The sequence below is a fragment of the Mustela nigripes genome, chromosome 11 (genome assembly GCF_022355385.1).
Source record: "Mustela nigripes isolate SB6536 chromosome 11, MUSNIG.SB6536, whole genome shotgun sequence".
NCBI classification, from domain to species: domain Eukaryota; kingdom Metazoa; phylum Chordata; class Mammalia; order Carnivora; family Mustelidae; genus Mustela; species Mustela nigripes.
The window spans coordinates 37,541,964-37,559,078 of NC_081567.1; the positions used below are offsets into that span (position 1 = coordinate 37,541,964).

A 17,115-nucleotide genomic window follows, 5' to 3' on the forward strand; every position below is an offset into this window, starting at 1 on the left:
AGTGACTGCCCCCGCGCCCCCAGCCCCGAGAGCCCCCAGAGGGCTTCGTTTATAGATTTGGAGGGACGCAGGCGGCAGAGACAGCCTCCTTCGCTCGGCCGGCGGGTGGGCGGCGGTGGGGATGCTGCACTGGGCCCCTCTGGCTGAGGCCCGCCGGGGCATCTCCTCCGGGACGGCGGGCACTGGCCCCCACAGCTCGCCGGCGCCACGAGAGGACGTGGCGCGTTTGCCCCGAGCGCCTACCACGTGCGGGGCGCTTGGAATACCGCGGAGCCGCGACCGGACGGAGATGTTCCGAGGTCGCCCGCCGCGGGCTTATCCCTGACGGTGTTTGCACAGCCGCGACGCTCGCGACTGCGCAGGGCGGAGACGCACGGACGCGGCGGGGACCAGACTCCCGAGGGCGCGGGTGGGGACCGGCGCAGAGACCCCGCCGCCGCTCGGCAGGAGAAGAGCGGGAGGCCGCGCGGCGCCCCGCCCACTCCCGGAGCCAGGACGGGGCGGGGCCCGGTGGCACCCCACCCCCCGCGGCCGACCTGCAGGGCGAGGGGCGGGGCCAGAAGACGCCCCGCCCCGCCCGCCCCGCGCGGCGCCGGGAGGAGGAGGAGCGGCGGCGGCGGGCCCGCACTAGAGCGCGAGCGCGCGACCGCCCGGCCGTGGACGCAGAGCGCGGCCGGGCCCGAACGCCGAGGGGACGTCGCGCAGGCAGACAGGCCGCGGCTGCTGCCGAATCCCGCCCCGCGCCCCGCCATGCCGTCCGCGGGCCCTGCCTGAGCCGCGGCCACCGGCGCCGGGCGGGCTCGGGGGCTCGGGGAGGGGGGCTCGGGGCCGGGCCGGGGCCATGCGCGCGCTGCCCTGACGATGCTGCCCGCCGCGCCCGCCCGCCTGGCGCTCGCCCTGGGCCTGGGCCTGTGGCTTGGGGCGCTGGCGGGGGACACCGGGCGCGGCTGCGGGCCGTGCGCGCCCCCCTGCCTCTGCGGCCCGGCGCCCGGCTCCGCCTGCCGCGTCAACTGCTCCGGCCGCGGACTGCGGACGCTTGGACCCGCGCTGCGCATCCCCGCCGACGCCACCGCGCTGTGAGTACCTCTCCGCCTGGCGCCGCGAGCCGGGCTGTTGCCATGGCGCCGGGCGGGCGCCGGGTCTCGGGGGCGCCCCGGGCGTGGGGCGGCCTCGGCGCGCCTGCACCCTCGGCTCCGGGGAGAGGCCCGGCCGGGCAGGCCGCCGGCCTGGCGGGCCTCGCAGGGCGTGGGCGCGTCCCCGGCCTCTGAAGGGGAAACGGAGTGCGGGCCAGGCCTCTCCCAGGGCGAGGCTCCAGCGCAGTGAGGTCGGCCCGACTAAATAAGGAAAACCCGGGACCGCGGGCGGCCCTCAGCCCCCCTGGCCTGGGCCGGGGCGAGGCCGAAGAATCCCGGCGTCTGCAAACGCAGAAACGTCCCACCGGGTGGGGCTCCGCAGTCGCGAGTCGATGGGGGACCTGAGACAGCGCACGGGGGCAGGGTGGAAGGTGTTCGAAGGGAACCGGCCGACACTTAGACGCCAATTACGGACTAACAGGATGCAGCCTGGCCTGGGGGATGCTCTGCACCTGGGAGCCCTGCAGCGGGAAGCCGGGAGGAGGAGAGCTCCGTCTGGGATGGCGGGGAAGGCCTCCCGGAAGAGGGGTCTGGACAGAGATGTGAAGGATGTCTGAGGCTTGGCCCGATGCTTGAGGAGGAGTGGGAAGGTGGCGGGAGGACCTCAGGCGGGAACCGTGTGGCCAGGGCAAGGGAGTTGTGCGGGAGTGGGGCAGGACGGGAGGGACCCGTCAAGGGCTCTGATGTGGTCCCCGGACAGTGGGCATGTGAGGTTGCAGAAGTAGTTCAGAACGCTGGCGGGCTGTTGTCCAGTTTCCGTTTTGGAAGTGATGGTGTAGCCTCCATGGAGAACTTGTCAGTTTGTTAGCCGTGTGCCAGGCTCTGGCTGTGATGGATGCCCTCAGAGGCAGAGGTACGGCGAAGATGGCTTTTTACACACGAGAACACAGACTCAGGTGCTGGGACTTGCCCAGGTAACAAGCTGTGGCCAGCACATGGCAGAGCTGGGTTTGACTGAGGTGCTCAGGACACGGAGTTGGAATGACAGGGTGCATGGGACCAGCATTTGCAGATAGTTGTCCCTGGGCTAGCTACAGGCTCAGGTCTGCCGGTCGGCATTCCTATGGTCCTGTTGGGGTTTCTTGGGCACTTTCAGAAGCCAGGACTCCCAGCTGTCTTTGGCCACATGCTGGAATCCACAGGGGGGCATTTAGCATCCTCAGGCTTGTGTAATCTGGGGATGGGTCCTGGAATTTGGTTCTGTGATATTCCCTGGGTACCTCCAGCGCACGGCTGCCTTTAATTTGGGGACCGATGGTCAGCATTCAGATGAATTTGGATGCTGGGGAGTAGGTGGGTGGAGTAGGGGTGGATATTTCTCCTGTGTGCTCTGGAGATCTTTGGGGTTTTGGTGCGTGGGATTGGGGTGGGGGAAGAGCAGGTCCTCCAGGGCTAGCTGGGGGTCCTGAGGGAGGGTCACGGTGGGCCTGCTGCTTTGTTGCCTGACCCCTTGAGCATTTGCCATCCCGGCTGTCTCTGTGGAGATGGGCTTATTGCGTTCACCAGGATAACTGGATCCGGTCCTCGTTTCTGGATCCTGTGGGTAAAGATGCCTCCGTTTCCGGGAGGCTGGAAGCTGCTGAGGTCAGGCCTGGCTCCTTCTTGTTATGCTCTGCTTCCCCAGGACATGGTGCTGAGCTGGCCTCCAGAAGCTGTGTAGGAAGCAAACAATGCGGGGGCTCAGTCGGGGGCCTGCAGCAGGGTGTGGGCTCTGGAGCCTCTTGGGCATAGTGATGGAGCCCAAGACTAGAGCCTTGCATGTGTCCCTGTAGGATCTGCTCCTGGGTTTTGGAGGTCCTGGGAGCTGGCGGCCTGCCTGGCCCGGCCTGAGCTGGCAGGATTCCCAGGGTTGCTGGCCCCTCTGAGCTTGCAGTGGAACCCTGAGACACGGGGGGATGAAGAACAGGGGAGACCCTACGGTGTTCTTTATACTCCAAAGCTACCTGTGGGAGATTTCTGGAGGCTGGGGACCAGGAACCGAAGAGAAACTGGGCTCTCTCCTGGTTCCCCCAGTTCCCAGCCATTCTGCCTGTCAATCCAACAAGCCCCGTCCTTGGGGAGAGGGAGATAGGGATGTCCTCTCTAAAGCAGAGGGGCTGAGTGCATAGATGTCAGGCAGCCTTCCAGGTGAGGGTGTGCCCCACAGCCCTGCCTTCTGGGTGGTACCGGCGACCGCCTCTTCTGGGCTCAGGCCTGATACCTCTGTCACGGGCCGGACCTGCATATAAGGCCCACGGCTGGCCCACAGGGGCGTTTAGGCCTCAGCAGGCAGGGTGGGCTGGGTTAGCGGTGCTGCTGGAGGTGGCCTGAGAGAGATGACATTACTCGGCAAAGTGTTGCTGTTGTCCCGGATTTAAATCTTTCTTGTGATGAATTTGAGTAGACCACCCCGTGGTCACCCCGAGACGGTGAGGGATTCCCTGATCCCACCTGTGCCGGCGTGTTTAGGTTTCTGGTTGTCTGCGGTTCTTCTAGTAGTTTGAATCCGGACCCAAACAAGGGCCGCACAGTGTAGTTGGTCGGCGTCTTTTGTCCTCCAATGATGTATCTACCCTCCCTCGTCTCTCTCTCTCCTCACGCGACCGGTGACAGTGGCGCCAAGAGCATCTGCGTTTGGACTTGTGGTGTCAACCAGTGTGTCCACTGCCCTCTGTTTCCTGTAGCGGGACAGTCGCTGCAGGGTGGTGTGTTGTGGGAAGCCACATTTCCAGTCCTCTGGAGGCGCTTGCGGCCAGCGGCTGCTGCGTGGACAGGCCCATGGCTCAGGATGTTCGTCACCAGGGGCTGTTCAGAGGGGACGGTGCTGCTCCCAGTGTTGTCTGTCAGTTTCAGGTGTGGTTTCCAGCCACTTCTCGGGGCTCGTGCTGCTGACTTCAGCCACTGGTCTAGGACGAGGCTTAGGGCCTCAGTAGGGACATGGTTCATTGATGGAAATCTCAGGGCCTTGGGGTCTCTTGTCAGCTGGGGGTGTACTTGGAGCCTTGCCCTTCCTCGCCTGGGCCCCTGAATGGCAGGAGAGTTTGGGAGACTGGAGGAGGCTAGGCCTCTCGCGTCTGCATGGCACATGGGTGCGAGGTGGGCCTTGGGGGGAGCACATGGGCCTGGTGTGTGCGTGACATGTTAGGCTGCATGTGCCACATGTGTTGCTGCCTTGAGGATGGGCCAGACCACAGAGGGTCCCTTCCCCAAACCCTCACCAGGCAGAGAGCCTGGCTGCTGTGTGCCAGGCCCTGTGTGGGGTATCTCTAAGGCTCGGATATCACCGTGATGCTGGCGATGGGGAGGGGCTGTTTTGGAGGGCTCCCTGGGGGCCACCAGTGTAGGTGACATTGAAAGGTCTGAGAGAGAGCACCCAGACAAGGGACAGCCCGGAGGAGGGTCTGGGGCTGCATGTGCTGGAGGCATGGGGGTGCGGCCCTTATCTAGATGGCTGGGGATATCCCTGAAGGGCCCCAGACAGAAGGGGCACAGAACACTGGCTGCTGGGTGGGGATGGGTGTTGGGAGGGTCTGAGTGTCCTGCATACCCGGCAGCTCTCACTCTCGCGTCCCCTGAGGTACACAGCATGGCCGGCTGGTGCTTGGAATTGAGGATGTAAACGCATGTGTACTGGCAGTTTCCCGAGGGGACACGGATGCCCGTTGGCAAGAGCTGTGGCCAGGACGTGCTGTAGGAGGGCTTCCTGCCGGGGCCGGGAGGTGATGGGGAGGCTCGTGCTGCATCTGCAGCGCTTGGTTCTTGAAGGGAGCAGCTGGTTCCAGTCGGGAGCTGGGCGGCGCCTGGGAGTCAGAGGACCTGCCCTCGAGGGGAGTGTGCCCACCCACCACGCCGCTTCCCGGTTGATAGCGCCTGCAAGCCTCTCATCTGGCAAGGGACTCGCAGCCAGAAGGCTTGTTGAAGACCTGAAGACCACAGCAGCAGCGGGGCTTCTTGTGGATTTTCCACGCCAGTGAGATAAAGGGTCCACTTAGCAGGTGGGTGAAGGGCCCAAGTGGACACACCTGCCCCGCCAGCCTGAGTGGTCGCCGCACACGTGGCCTCCCGGGAGATGCAGGGGGCCGCGGCACCGTGCCCCACACGCCCGTGTGGACGGCCGTCTCTGAAGGCGGATGGCAGCCGGCATCTGGAGGGTGTGGACACGTCGGCCCCCCACCCGCTGCTGGTGGCCGCGGCACAGGGCGGCATGCTGGAACCTGTCTGCCGGCTCCTCTGTGTGTACCCGAGAGAAGGGAAACCTGGGTCCACACGGAAGTCTGTACACACACACTCACCACGTAGGGTTCCCCGGAGCTGGAACGTGGGGACAGCGCAGGGGTCCAGCAACAGAACGTGGTCTCCCACTCGCTGGAGCGCTACTTAGCCGCCCACAGGAGCCCTGACACCTGCCCCAACCCCTGCAGGCCCCGAAGACGTGCTCAGTGAATGCAGCTGGACCCAAGAGGCCACGTGTGGAATGATTTCCTTGGTAGGAAACGTCTGGAACAGGGCAGTCCGTGGAAGCCAAAAGCAGACTGGTGTATCTGGTGGGGGCGGGGTTGGGGTGTCAGTTTGGGAGTGAGACTGTGGTGGAAGGAGACGGCGCTCGTCGCACGACCTCGAGAACTCACCAGAAACCGGTGGGTTGTCCGCTTCACAGTTGGGAGCTTTGTACCATGTGAGGCGGCTCCGAATGGAAGACTAGATCTCTGGAAATGGCCAAGGGTGTGCACCCCGCGCCCCGCCACTGGGTCATCCCCTCTGTCCGTGCTTGCCATGCGCTGGGCTCCTTGCAAAGCCTATTCTGTCCTTTTTGTCACGGTATCTTGCATGGTGCTGTGGGCTTGGAAGCACTCTTTGTCCCATTTTTTTTTTTTTTAAAGATTTTATTTATTTATTTGACAGAGAGAGATGACAGGCAGAGAGGCAGGCAGAGAGAGAGGAGGAAGCAGGCTCCCTGCTGAGCAGAGAGCCTGATTTGGGGCTCGATCCCAGGACCCTGGGATCATGACCTGAGCCGAAGACAGTGGCTTAACCCACTGAGCCACCCAGGCGTCCCTCTTTGTCCCATTTTATAGACCAGGAAACTGATGCTCCCCGAGGCTGTCACTTCCTGGGGTCACACGGCTGGGGGTTGTGGCAGAGACACGACTGCATGAGCATGCTCTGGGGCACAGCCCCGGGGCTGCACACGGGCCTGGCCCCCGGTGCTGGTGGTGGGGGGCTCCCTGGTGGGACCGCGTGGGACTGGCTGGGCTCTGGCCTTGGCTGCTGGCTCAACCCTTCCCCGCAGCTCCTCCTCAGTGTCCCTCTGCTCTCTGTGCTACGGCCCTTCCCACGGACTTTCTGTCTGTTTCTGGGAGGGAGGCATGGGGACCCCGGAGTTGGGATTCTGCCCCTGGATCAGACCTGGCTCATATCCCATCTCCTCCATTTCCTGCATGACCTTGGCCATGTCACTCAGCCTTCCTGAGCTTCGGTCTCCTCACTCGCCAGGTGGGCATCACAAGTGGAGGCCCTTCTGGGGTTGTGGGCATGCCCGCGGGGCTCAGTGCTGGGGCCACGGTAGCTGTAACCTGTGCCAGAATGGCCCCTCGGCTCCCTTCTGTCCATACCCTCAGAGCCCATTACCTTGTCCCCAAGCACTGGCCACCAGGAGATGGGTCCTTGCCACCTGCCATGCTGACGGGTGCATGGAGAGTACCCCTGAACACGTGTGCCAGTCATTGCGTCGCTTAGACCACATGCCGGATAGGGGGATGGGGGAGCCCAGGGAGGCCCGAGGTCCACGGGACCCTGGCACACTCCTCTGGTGTTTGGGTCTCAGTTTTATGCACCTGACATGTTCAGGTGTACATTTGGGACACAGTGAAGTTTTGATGTGTAACTAGAGAGCATCGCTTCCCGCGTTCACCTTGTGCTGGGAGCTGGGGGGATGGCGTGGGTCTGAAATCCATGGCCACGAGGGCTGCTTGGTGCCCCTGACCTTGGCCCTGCCGCTGGCCTCTGCTGTCACATGCCCAGCACACCCTGGTGAGCTCACTTGTCGTGTCGGTGAGACTCAGTTTCCCTCTCCCAGGGCCTGAGACCAGGGCATTTCCCATAGGGGCCTCCTTCTCCTCTCTTGGTTGTTCTGCCCTTGACCCTGGGCGACTTGTCACTGGCCATCGTCTTCTGACAGCTGACTGGGTGGCCCTGGAGGATGTGGCTCCCACCCCCACATGCTGCCCATGAGATGGGGGAGTGCTTCTGCTGCCACCTGTGTTCCCCCACAGCTCTTGGGAGACCCTGGTTCTTGAGCAAGACCCAGGCTGAGGCTTGGTTTCAAGTGAGGAAGCCATTTTGGATGGAGATGCACATTTTCCTTTCCGAACACTCTGCAGCGGCCAGCGCCAGCAGCAGGAACCCAGACGGGCCCAGCCCGTGGAACACTCTGGAATGAAAACATCCCGTTTGTCCTACTGCCATCTGGGGTGGCAGCGGCCGTCTGGCCCTGGGAGCTGGGTGCCTGTGCCTTTCGGGCTGGCCAAGGCGGGGCTGTGTCCATGGGGTGGGCCGCGGGCCTCAGGGGCGCCGGCCAGAGCGTGCTTGCAGTCTTGCTGCTGAATAGAACGCAGCTGGAAAATGCAGCTCACGTCCTTTTTTCCCGGAACACCTCGTTCTTTGTGGCTTGGCAGCTGTCTCTGCCAAGGGGCCCAGTGGTGCCCAGCCGCCCGTGCCAGGGAAGGGGCTGCGTTTACGGCCAAGGTGGGCAGGGCTCGTTCTTTCCCCAAGGTGCCTGTGGGCCCAGGCCTGGCCAGGTGTGGTGTCCCTGACTTTAGCAGCCCCCTGTGCCCTGAAGGATGCTCTGGGGCCACCCTGGGAAGGGCTTCCTTTGCTTCTGGTGGAAGCAGAGAATGAGGCCAGTGCTCAGGGCAAGGCTGACAGCACTGTTGGCCTTAGGATCCGGGGCTTGCAAACCGCTTTGGAGCCCTGGGTCAGGCTGGTTTCATGTCACTGGCCATGCCCAGTAGCTGAGGGGGCGATGGGATGGCTAGCTGGGCTGGAAAGCCTGAGGCCATGTGCCAGCTCCCCAGCCAGGATGGGGAAGAGCACAGCTTTTCCCCTTTCTCCCGATTCTGGGGACACATGGTGGGATGAGCAGGGCTGCCTCCCCGAGCCTCAGCATTCCCACCTGTGGAATGGGCTGGTCACTCCTTGCCTGGCTGATTGTGACAGGTCTGAGCGCAGCTCCCGAGCATGGGTGCTGGATCCGGAGGGAGGCTGGGCACCCTTCTGTCTGTTCCTTTGCCTCCCCTTACCCTGAAGGGGGCCTCAAATCCCCAGACCCTCTCCTGGGGGGGCCGCACCCTGTCTTGTTAAGGGTCTGAAGGTGGCTGCCTTGGGGCACATTGGTCTGTCCAAGTGTGGAGGACTCCCCACCCCTCGGGCCCTCCCTACAGGTCTGAGCTCCCCTCCCTGTCCTGGCCTGTGGCCACAGGGGCTTCCTAGGTGGGAAGCAGCAGCACACTGGCTGTGTAGGCCCGTCCTGCTGAGACTTCAGTAGCGGGAGGGCAGAACTCCAGTGACGGGGGCCCCCGTAAAATGCTGTGAGGTTGGGATCTTCCCAGGCTGGGCCTCTCCCTCTCACTTTGGAGGCTGAGACAGCCCCTTGATGCCGCCCTGGGCTGGCGGGCCCCTCCCTGGAGAGCCTGCCTCTGCCCCCTCCCCAGCTGGCCCTGTCCTCGTGTTTGTCTGCAAATCTGCTCCTTCCTAAACTCGAATTCATTAATTTACACATCATCATTTCCGGCCCTGGAAGCCAGCCTTGCTCACCATAAATAGACAGAACGAAAACAGAATGAGGTTATTACGCTCAAACTGGCTCGGTGCTCCCGGCAGCCTGGCCCCCTCCACGCCCCCAGTCTCCCCCCTACCCAGACGCAGCGTCGCCAGCCCTGGGTCCCAGGGGTGGGGGGCAGGGCAGGCACTGCACTATAGCCACTCCCCTTTGGGCCAGGCCTGGCTCCTGAGAAGATGTGTTGGGGGTCCTCCCTGCTGGGCTCAGGAGAACCTGGCAGCGCCTCAGAGAGAGGACGGGCGGCCAGGGCTGCCATTCCTGGTGATGGAGGGAAGAGAATGGAGCCCTGGGCCTTGGATGGGGAGCGGGTACCTTCTGTCCCGCCAGCGCGGCTGTCCTGTCCTCCCAGAGGAGGGAGGAGGCAGTTGCTGGCTTGGGAGGAGTGGGTTACATAACTTCAGCTGCGGCCCCTCCGGAGCCCGTTCCCCCCAAGCCCGGTTTCCAGTGCGGCGGCCAGCGCAGGGGTGGGGGTGACGGGCTGGGGCCTGGCACTCGCCCCCGCCGCTGACCACATGCGTCTGGAATGTGCAGATGTTTCCTTGGGGGCTCCGGCTGGCCCCCAGACCCCGCCCAGCATCTGGACTGGGGAACGGGCACACGGGCCACTCCTCTCCTTGGCACCGGAGGAAACTGAGGCTGCTCAGGGCTGCCAGGCAGGGTCCCAGCTTCCCTGGGACCTCCAGTGCCTCAGCTCCAGAAGGGCAGACTGCTCTAGCAGTCACCCCAGGCTTAGGAACGCTCCAGACCTGCTTGTGACCACCCCCTCCTTGGCTTCTACCTTCATGTACCCTGACCCTTTCCTGTCTCCTGGGCGCCCTTCTCCCCTCCTCCCATGTGGGCCCTGATGTGAGCATGGGTGGGATGCAGGAGCTGAGCCATGTGCGGACAGGGCTAGGGGAGCTGCTGATGCTCACCACGGGGGCCCTTGAGTACCTTCTGCTGAGCACCTCCAGCTTGTGGTACGAGCGAGGACCCTCACCCGAGCTCCTGCTTGCAGCAGGAAAGAGCAGCCCCAGACGGCCAGGGGTATGCTCTTGGGTGCCTGTACTCCGGGGGAGGCTGGTGTCCCCCCTCATGACAGTGTCTGGTCTGGGAGGCAGGGAGAGCCTGGGGGACAGCCGGGGCTCCCCAGTGGACTGCTGGGTCCCTGTGGGGGAGGAGAGGGAAGGCCAGCCTCTCAATCTGATCCCTGGTGCCTGGGGAGGTGACACGTGGGAGGTGACACGTGTCTTATGCTTTCATGGGTGTATGCCTGTCACTTGGTAGTATGTGGGTCCCCAGGTCACCCACCTCCTCCTTAAGCTGGTCTGACCCCTCCAGTCTTGGCCTTAGGATCTGTGGAGTTGGCTTGAGTGGGCCTCGGAGGGGCTGGGGAGTATCTAGCTGGCCCAGAGGGTAGGCCCTGCTTGGCCCAAGACCTCTCAGGGGTGCTGTCCAGCCAGGCTGCTGGCCCTTCTCCCGGGAGGGGCTGGCCGCTGCTCGGCCAGCCCTGCTGCTTTCTTCCTTCGGGGTCTCCCTGGGCCTGCTGTGTCTCCCCTGCCGTTGTGGGGGCTGGGCTGGCCCAAGGCTTCCTTGGCCTTTCACCAGCATGCTGATAATAAGAACAAATGTGGACAAGTGGCTGTGGGACAGAGTGAGGACCCTACTAGTAGTTTCTTTCCATGTCCCCATCCCGGTGACCCCCACAGCTCCCCCTTAGTGTCCCCTCTGCCCTTCCCCTCTCTCCCAGTGTGCACCATTAGCCACGCAGCCTGCCCCACACAGCTGCTCCCACACCCTGGGGCTGGGGCTTAGGGCCTAGTGTGTCCTTAGGGCACGGACTGTAGCTGAGCAGGATCCTAGGGGAGCCTGCTGATGTTTTCTGGGCCCAGGTGAGTGCTGGGGGGAAGGGGCTCAGCTGGGACCTGGAGCAGTGGCTAGTGCCCTGAACTGTGTGTGACTGATGGTGGGGCCTTTGGCGTGCGGGGGAGGGGAGCCTCGATGGGGCTGCTGGGCCAGACAGAGCTGGGTGGAGGACTTGGCCGAGGGTGGCTTGGAGCCACAGGCCAGTGAGGCTAGGGTCAGCCGTGTCCCGACGGGCCAGGGTGGGTGCTGGCTGCGTGGCCTGGACGCTGAACTTGGCCTGCCCCCACCCCCGCCGCCCCAGGGTTCTCAGGCGCCACCAGCAGTCCCCAGAGCTGCCACTCATGATGGATTTTCCAGAGAATGGGATGTGGAGAACACTTTAGGGATTTTCCTTTTTTCTTTCCTCTTCTGCCTGAGGCCCAGGCTGGGAAGCTGCCCCGGGAGCCCCTGGTGGGTCTCGCCCATGCTCACCCTCCTGTCCTGCCACCCCCCGGCCCCATCTCTTGGACGCTCTCCCTGTGGCTTCCTGTGCCCTGCAGGCTGCTGCTTTCCTCAGAGGCTCGGACACCGGGAGGTTCCTTCTGCTACGGCCACTCCACGCTAGAGCATCGTGGTTGACCGTGGGTGGGAGTCCGGCTGCCTCTCACTGGTCTCCTGGCCTGGCCCGCCCCCTACCCCACCCCAGGAGTGGGTGCGGGCCGGCTGGGGGGAGCCTGAGCAGCGCGGGGCAGGCCATGTACCCCAGAGGAAGGCCTGGCCCGCCAGCCAGAAAGCACCCCTCCCCCGCCACATGTGAGGAGGGACAGGGCAATCTAGGCTCCACTGTGGGGGGCACACTTGACCTTGCCAGCGGGTCTTGTCCCCGTGTCCCCTGGCCCCCAAAGGCCTCTCCAGCCCTGGTGTTCCTGGAGCCCCAGTTCTGGGTGGAGACAGACCTGGGCACATAGCCACACACATGCACGCTGTCTCTCCGTGCCCGCCCTCCCCCAGATGGGAAACCCGAGCTCAGTGAGACCAGCGCCTCGTCGGGGCACCGAGCTGGGACAGGGCAGGGCTCTGGTCGGAGCCTGCATCAGCGGCAGTGCTTCTTCTTGAGGAGGCCTCGCTGCCCCAGCCTCCTCTTCGATGGGGCTCCCGGTGCCCCTTGCCAGCCTCCTTGCCTCCCGTTCCCCTCTGAGGCCCCCACTCTGGGCCCCCAGGGCAGCCTGTCCGTCCATTTGTGCACACCCCACTTCTCCTATTCAAGGGTACTGCGAGTGTGGAAAACTCAGGGGACCTGCCTGCTCTCAAGCCTGGAGCTGTCACGGTGCGCCCCTTTCCAGCACTTTCTTTAGATCTTGGTTGAACAGTTTCAGGGGAGGGGCTGGTTTTGTGACTGGATTTCTCTTGGTCTGTGTGCTGAGGGGGCTGCCCCTGCTGGCGGCTGAATGGGCTCCGGGCGCTGCCCCTGTGCAGCCTGTGTCTCCCCACAGGTGAGGGGAGGAGTGTCTGTGGCATCCTGGTCCCGGCACTGGGGGGGCTGCTCCAGGTGGAGACCCCAGGCCTTAGCCCCACCTGGTCCCCACGGGAGTTCCAGCCTTGCCCACTTCACCATCCAGGGGAATGGGAGCCCCACTGGGCCTGGCTGAGTGACCAGGGTGGCGGAGTGGCCCGGCAGCAGCCCAGTTTGCAGCCCCCAGCCTTCTATGGTCTCCACGCGACCCCATGTGGCCTGGGGGTCATTTCCGGAGCCTGGTTCCAGATGTGGTCCACAGCATCAGGAGCCGGGCTGGGGGTGTGGCTCCGGGCATCCCAGCCAGCAAAGCACTGGACACCCTCCTCCCCACGTCCTCAGGGGCCTGTGTGCACCTCAGCTCTCCCAGCAGGACCTCGTTTCCACACCAGCCAGCTCTAAGGTCCTGCTGTATTGGGAGCAGGGACATCCCCGAGGGTGGCTATTGGGAGCTGGACACCCCCAGGCTGCCTCAGGAGCCTTGATAGGAAGGGCTGCGGAAGCCAGGTGCCCAGGGACAGGTGTCGACCAGGCTGTGGTTGGGGTAGGGTGGGATCTGAGTGTAGGAGGAGCTGGGCTGGCAGGAGCAGGAAGTGGTTGGGCCAGGAGGAGGCATCGGCAGACCTCCACCTCTGCCCTACTGGGTGGTCACTGGGGGCCGAGGTAGGGCCCGGGAGAGGCATTCTGGGGACATCTGAGGGCGAGCGGTGACACCTGCGAGGGCAGAGGCTCTGCGGGTGAGTCCCAGGCCTCATCAGCTTAGAGGCCCCGACGGGGCTGCTCAGACATGGGGGCCCCGGGAGGGGAGAGGTGAGGAGGGTGCAGTGAAGCAGGTGACCGGAGGCGTCCACCAGGTCAGGGGAGGGGATGGGTAGGTGCGACCCTGGCCTCCACCTCCAGGCTGGGAGGGACAGTGGTGCGGTTAGCCGCAGAGCATGTTTTTGGAAGGGCTTTAACCTTCCTGGGGGGTGGTGTCGCCAGCTCCCAAGGGTCGTGGTTCTGAACCATTCACAGTTTGGGGGTGAAAGTGCTTTGGGGCCGCTGCTGTCAGGGGTGCGTCTCCTCACATCCGTGACCTCTGTGTGTCTTGGGTTAACGATGCGTCCTGGGCTGGTTTTCCTGGCCAGCTGGGCTCCACACCGTCTGGGAGCCATGCCTGTGTAGAGCGGACCCCACGTGGATGCGGCCAGCGCTGCCCGGTCTGCAGTCCGGCTTCACTGACGACACTCCACGCGGGGGCTGCATCTTTTCTGTACTTGGCCCCGCTTGCCTTGCTGCTTCGCCTCTGCCGGTACTTGACGCTGTGACCCGTGGGTGGTGCCCTCCTGTGTTCTCTCAGGGAGGCTCTACAGGACTGTCACCTGTGGCTTTGGGCTTTGTCCCACTCCCCGGACCCAGCTGAACCTCCCCGGGCTTGCAGAGGGCCGGCCCCGCCCCCGGCCCGCCATGTCCTCGTGCTGACGTGCCCAGGCTGTCTCTGGAGGGTCCGGCCCAACTTGGCACAGCTGGACCCAGTGCCTGCCTCACAGTTCAGCCAGCCTCTGCGATTCCTGCCCGGTCCTGCTTCTTGTTGAACCTGTGTGTTGCCTTGTAGACTGCGCCGGTGTTTGTCCTGGGGTCCTGTCAACCTCGGTGTTTGCTGTGGCCTGTCACCGTAGCTCTGAGAGGAGGTGGTCCCCCAGGGCCCCCTCCCTGCTTACCTGGTCCTTGTGCCCCACTGTGTCTTGGGGGCATTCTGAGACCCCCTCCCCCATGCTAGCAACAGTGAGGCCCCTGGCCCTGGAGACCCTTAGGCTGCCCTGCTGTGTTCCAGACCCCACGTGGCACGGTGCTGCCAGGCCCGGGGGTGGGGGACTAGAACTGCTGGGGGGCCTAGTGCTGGGCAGAGAAGGGGCATGGGGCGGGGCGTGGATGGGGTCCTGCGGGCTCCCAGCCCTCTCGTAGTCCAGTCATTGGGATCCTCTGTCCTGGCCGCAAGTAGGAAGTTGGAGGGAGTGGGAAGCCTCTGGGGGTGGGCCTGGGTCTCCTTTTTGCCCTGTCTGGGGCTTTGGCACTGACGGTGACCACTTTGTTCCCCAGAGATGTCTCCCACAACCTGCTCCGGGCACTGGACGTCGGGCTCCTGGCAAACCTGTCCACACTGACAGAGCTGTGAGTGTCCCCCTGCGGAGTGGGTGGACGGCGGTTGCCTGTCACCGTTGCATTGATGGGGGCTTCTTTCCAACCTTGCTGAATCCTCCCTTTTCTTCCAGGGACATAAGTAACAACAAGATTTCCACTTTAGAAGAAGGAGTATTTGCTAATTTATTTAATTTAACTGAGATGTAAGTTGTTTTTGGCGTCAGTAATTGCCCTCCCTGCCCTCCTGACCTGGCCTCCATGCCCATTCCCGTCGGAGAGCGGGCGCTGGGGGCCTCTTGCTTGCCTGCTGGAGCTCGTCTGGGGCCATGGGGCGGCGGGGTGCTGCACTGGGGAGGGCACCCCAGGCCCCTGCTTCCTGCGTTGAGGCCAGCAGTGACCCCTCCTCCGGGCCCCTGCCCTACCCTCTGCTGAGCGCCCGGCCTGGCCCCCCGCCCCGCAGAAACCTGAGTGGAAACCCCCTGGAGTGTGACTGTGGTCTGGCCTGGCTGCCCCGCTGGGCGGAGGAGCAGCGGGTTCGCATGCTTCGGCCCGAGGCGGCCACGTGTGCCGGGCCCAGCCCCGTCGCTGGCCGGCCCCTCCTTGGCGTCCCCCTGTCAGATGGCGGCTGTGGTGAGTATGGCTGGAGTGGGCCGGCTGGGGCCTTTCCTGCTGGGCAGATCCCTGTAGGTGCTTGAGGGCCAGCAGCTGCGGCCGTGGGTGGGGGGGGGTGGGCAATAAACATAGCAGCGGAGACAGACCCATTTGGGGGTCAGCAGGGTCCTGTGGACCCAGGGGATGGTGTAGGCAGGAGGTGAGGAGCGCTGTAGATGAGGGCACATGGGACACAGGGAGCAGGCGTGCCAGGGACCAGCCCGTGTGCTCCATCCAGGTGAGGACTACGTCGCCTGCCTTCCTGACAACAGCTCGGGTGCCGTGCTGCTGGCGGCCTTCTCGGCTGCCCACGAGGGCCCGCTCACACCTGAGGCCTGCAGTGCCTTCTGTTTTGCCGCTGGCCAGAGCCTCGGGGCCCTCTCAGACCAGGGCTGGTGCCTGTGCGGGGCGGCCCAGCCCCCCAATGCCTCCGCGGCCTGCCTGCCCTTCTGCTCCAGCACGCCGTCGACCCTCGCCCCTGCCTGCCGGGGCCCCACCATCCTGCAGGACACCTTCCCTGCCTCCCCAGGAGCTGCCCTACTGGGGCCTCGGGGACCCCTGTCTTCTGGGCAGCCGGCAGCCTTCCGCGTCACCGCCTCCCTGCCCATCCGCTCCACATGCTGGGACTTTGGCGACAGCTCCCCCCGGGTGGACGTTGCCGGTGCGGCCACCACTCACCGCTACATGCTGCCGGGACGCTACCATGTGACGGTGGTGCTGGCCCTGGGGGCCGGCTCGGCCCAGCTGGAGGCCGAGGTGCGGGTGGAGGCAGCTCCCGCAGCCTTGGAGCTCTCATGTCTGGTCTCGGTGCGCAGCGATGAGACCCTCAAGCTTGGCGTCCGGAACCGTGGCGGCTCAGACCTCCAAGCCACATACAGCATCGTGGCTGTGGACGAGGAGCCGGCCCAGGGTGGGTGCCCTCGCCCTGGGCCTGGGCCGTCCCTCCCCTCACTCACCCCTGGGGGCTGGAGCGGGGGGGGGGTGCTGGTTGGGCACATGCTGACGCCCCTTCTCTGCCCGCTGACCCCCCCCCAGTGGTGCATCCGCTCTGCCCCCCAGACACCGTGATCTTCCCGGACAATGGGCACTGCTACCGCCTGGTGGCTGAGAAGGCCGCCTGGTTGCAGGCACAGGAACAGTGCCGGGCCTGGGCCGGGGCTGCCCTGGCCATGGTGGACAGTCCTGCCGTCCAGCGCTTCCTGGTCTCCCAGGTCACCAGGTACCCACCCCCCACCCCGGAGAAGCTGTCAGGTGGGGGTCCCCACAATGCTGGGGTGGGGGTGGCCAGAGGCCCGAGTCCAGCTGGCAGGCCTGATGGCGGCCGAGGACCCTGTCTTGCTTGGCGGATGCCATTGCCATCAGCTCTTGGGACAAAGATGTGGGCGTGGGGGGTGCATCCAGGTCCTGCGGGCCCACCACCCCTGCTGTCCTCATTGAGCCCTCCTGGCAGGAGTAGGGCCGGTTCTGTTGTGACCATGGAGACTGCCCTCGGCCCCCCAGACCTTGAGGAACGGTGCTTCCTTGTAGCCGGCCCACCCCTGCCCCCGGCAGGTCGTGCCCATTTCTCCCCAAGGCTCTGGAAAGGGCCGACCAGACTGTGTCTCATACCCTGGATGTTCTTGGTGTCCAGAAGGGGAAATTGAGGCCCAGAATGGTCAAGGTCCCTGGCGATAGCCGGGCCCCAGTGCCTGGCTCTGACCCTGGCACCTCACTCCTCTCCCTGAGTTCTCCACGTGTCTGTCAGCCCTCCTTCCAGAAGGGTCTTCATACCTCGGCAGAGCTGGGGGAGCAGCCTGTGGGGGGGGCAAAGATGCAGGGCTTTTGCTCCCCAAATGCTACACTTAGAGCTGCCATTTTTTTTTTCTAATATATTTTTTACCCATTTGATGTGGTGGGGGTGGAGAAGGGGCAGGGGGAGAGGGAGAAGCAGACGCCTGCTGAGCTCAGAGCCCAACACAGACCTTGATCTCAGCTCTGAGATCATGACCTGAGTGGAAACCAAGAGTCGGCCACTCATCCAACCGCAGCCCCCGTGGGCCTCCCTGCCCGGAGACTGC

The 17,115-nt window shown here is 64.5% G+C and overlaps 1 protein-coding gene across 1 annotated transcript in view; it reads left to right on the plus strand.

Annotated features, from left to right (window-relative positions):
* The first annotated feature begins 846 nt into the window (after nucleotides 1-846).
* PKD1 (polycystin 1, transient receptor potential channel interacting) overlaps nucleotides 847-17,115 on the plus strand; it is a 41,330-nt gene continuing 25,061 nt past the window's right edge. The window contains exons 1-6 of the mRNA XM_059415641.1: nucleotides 847-1,076; nucleotides 14,366-14,437; nucleotides 14,539-14,610; nucleotides 14,868-15,037; nucleotides 15,297-15,968; nucleotides 16,094-16,277. Coding sequence (XP_059271624.1) covers nucleotides 862-1,076; nucleotides 14,366-14,437; nucleotides 14,539-14,610; nucleotides 14,868-15,037; nucleotides 15,297-15,968; nucleotides 16,094-16,277 — 1,385 coding nt within the window. The 5' untranslated portion in view covers nucleotides 847-861. The remainder of the gene's footprint in view (nucleotides 1,077-14,365; nucleotides 14,438-14,538; nucleotides 14,611-14,867; nucleotides 15,038-15,296; nucleotides 15,969-16,093; nucleotides 16,278-17,115) is intronic.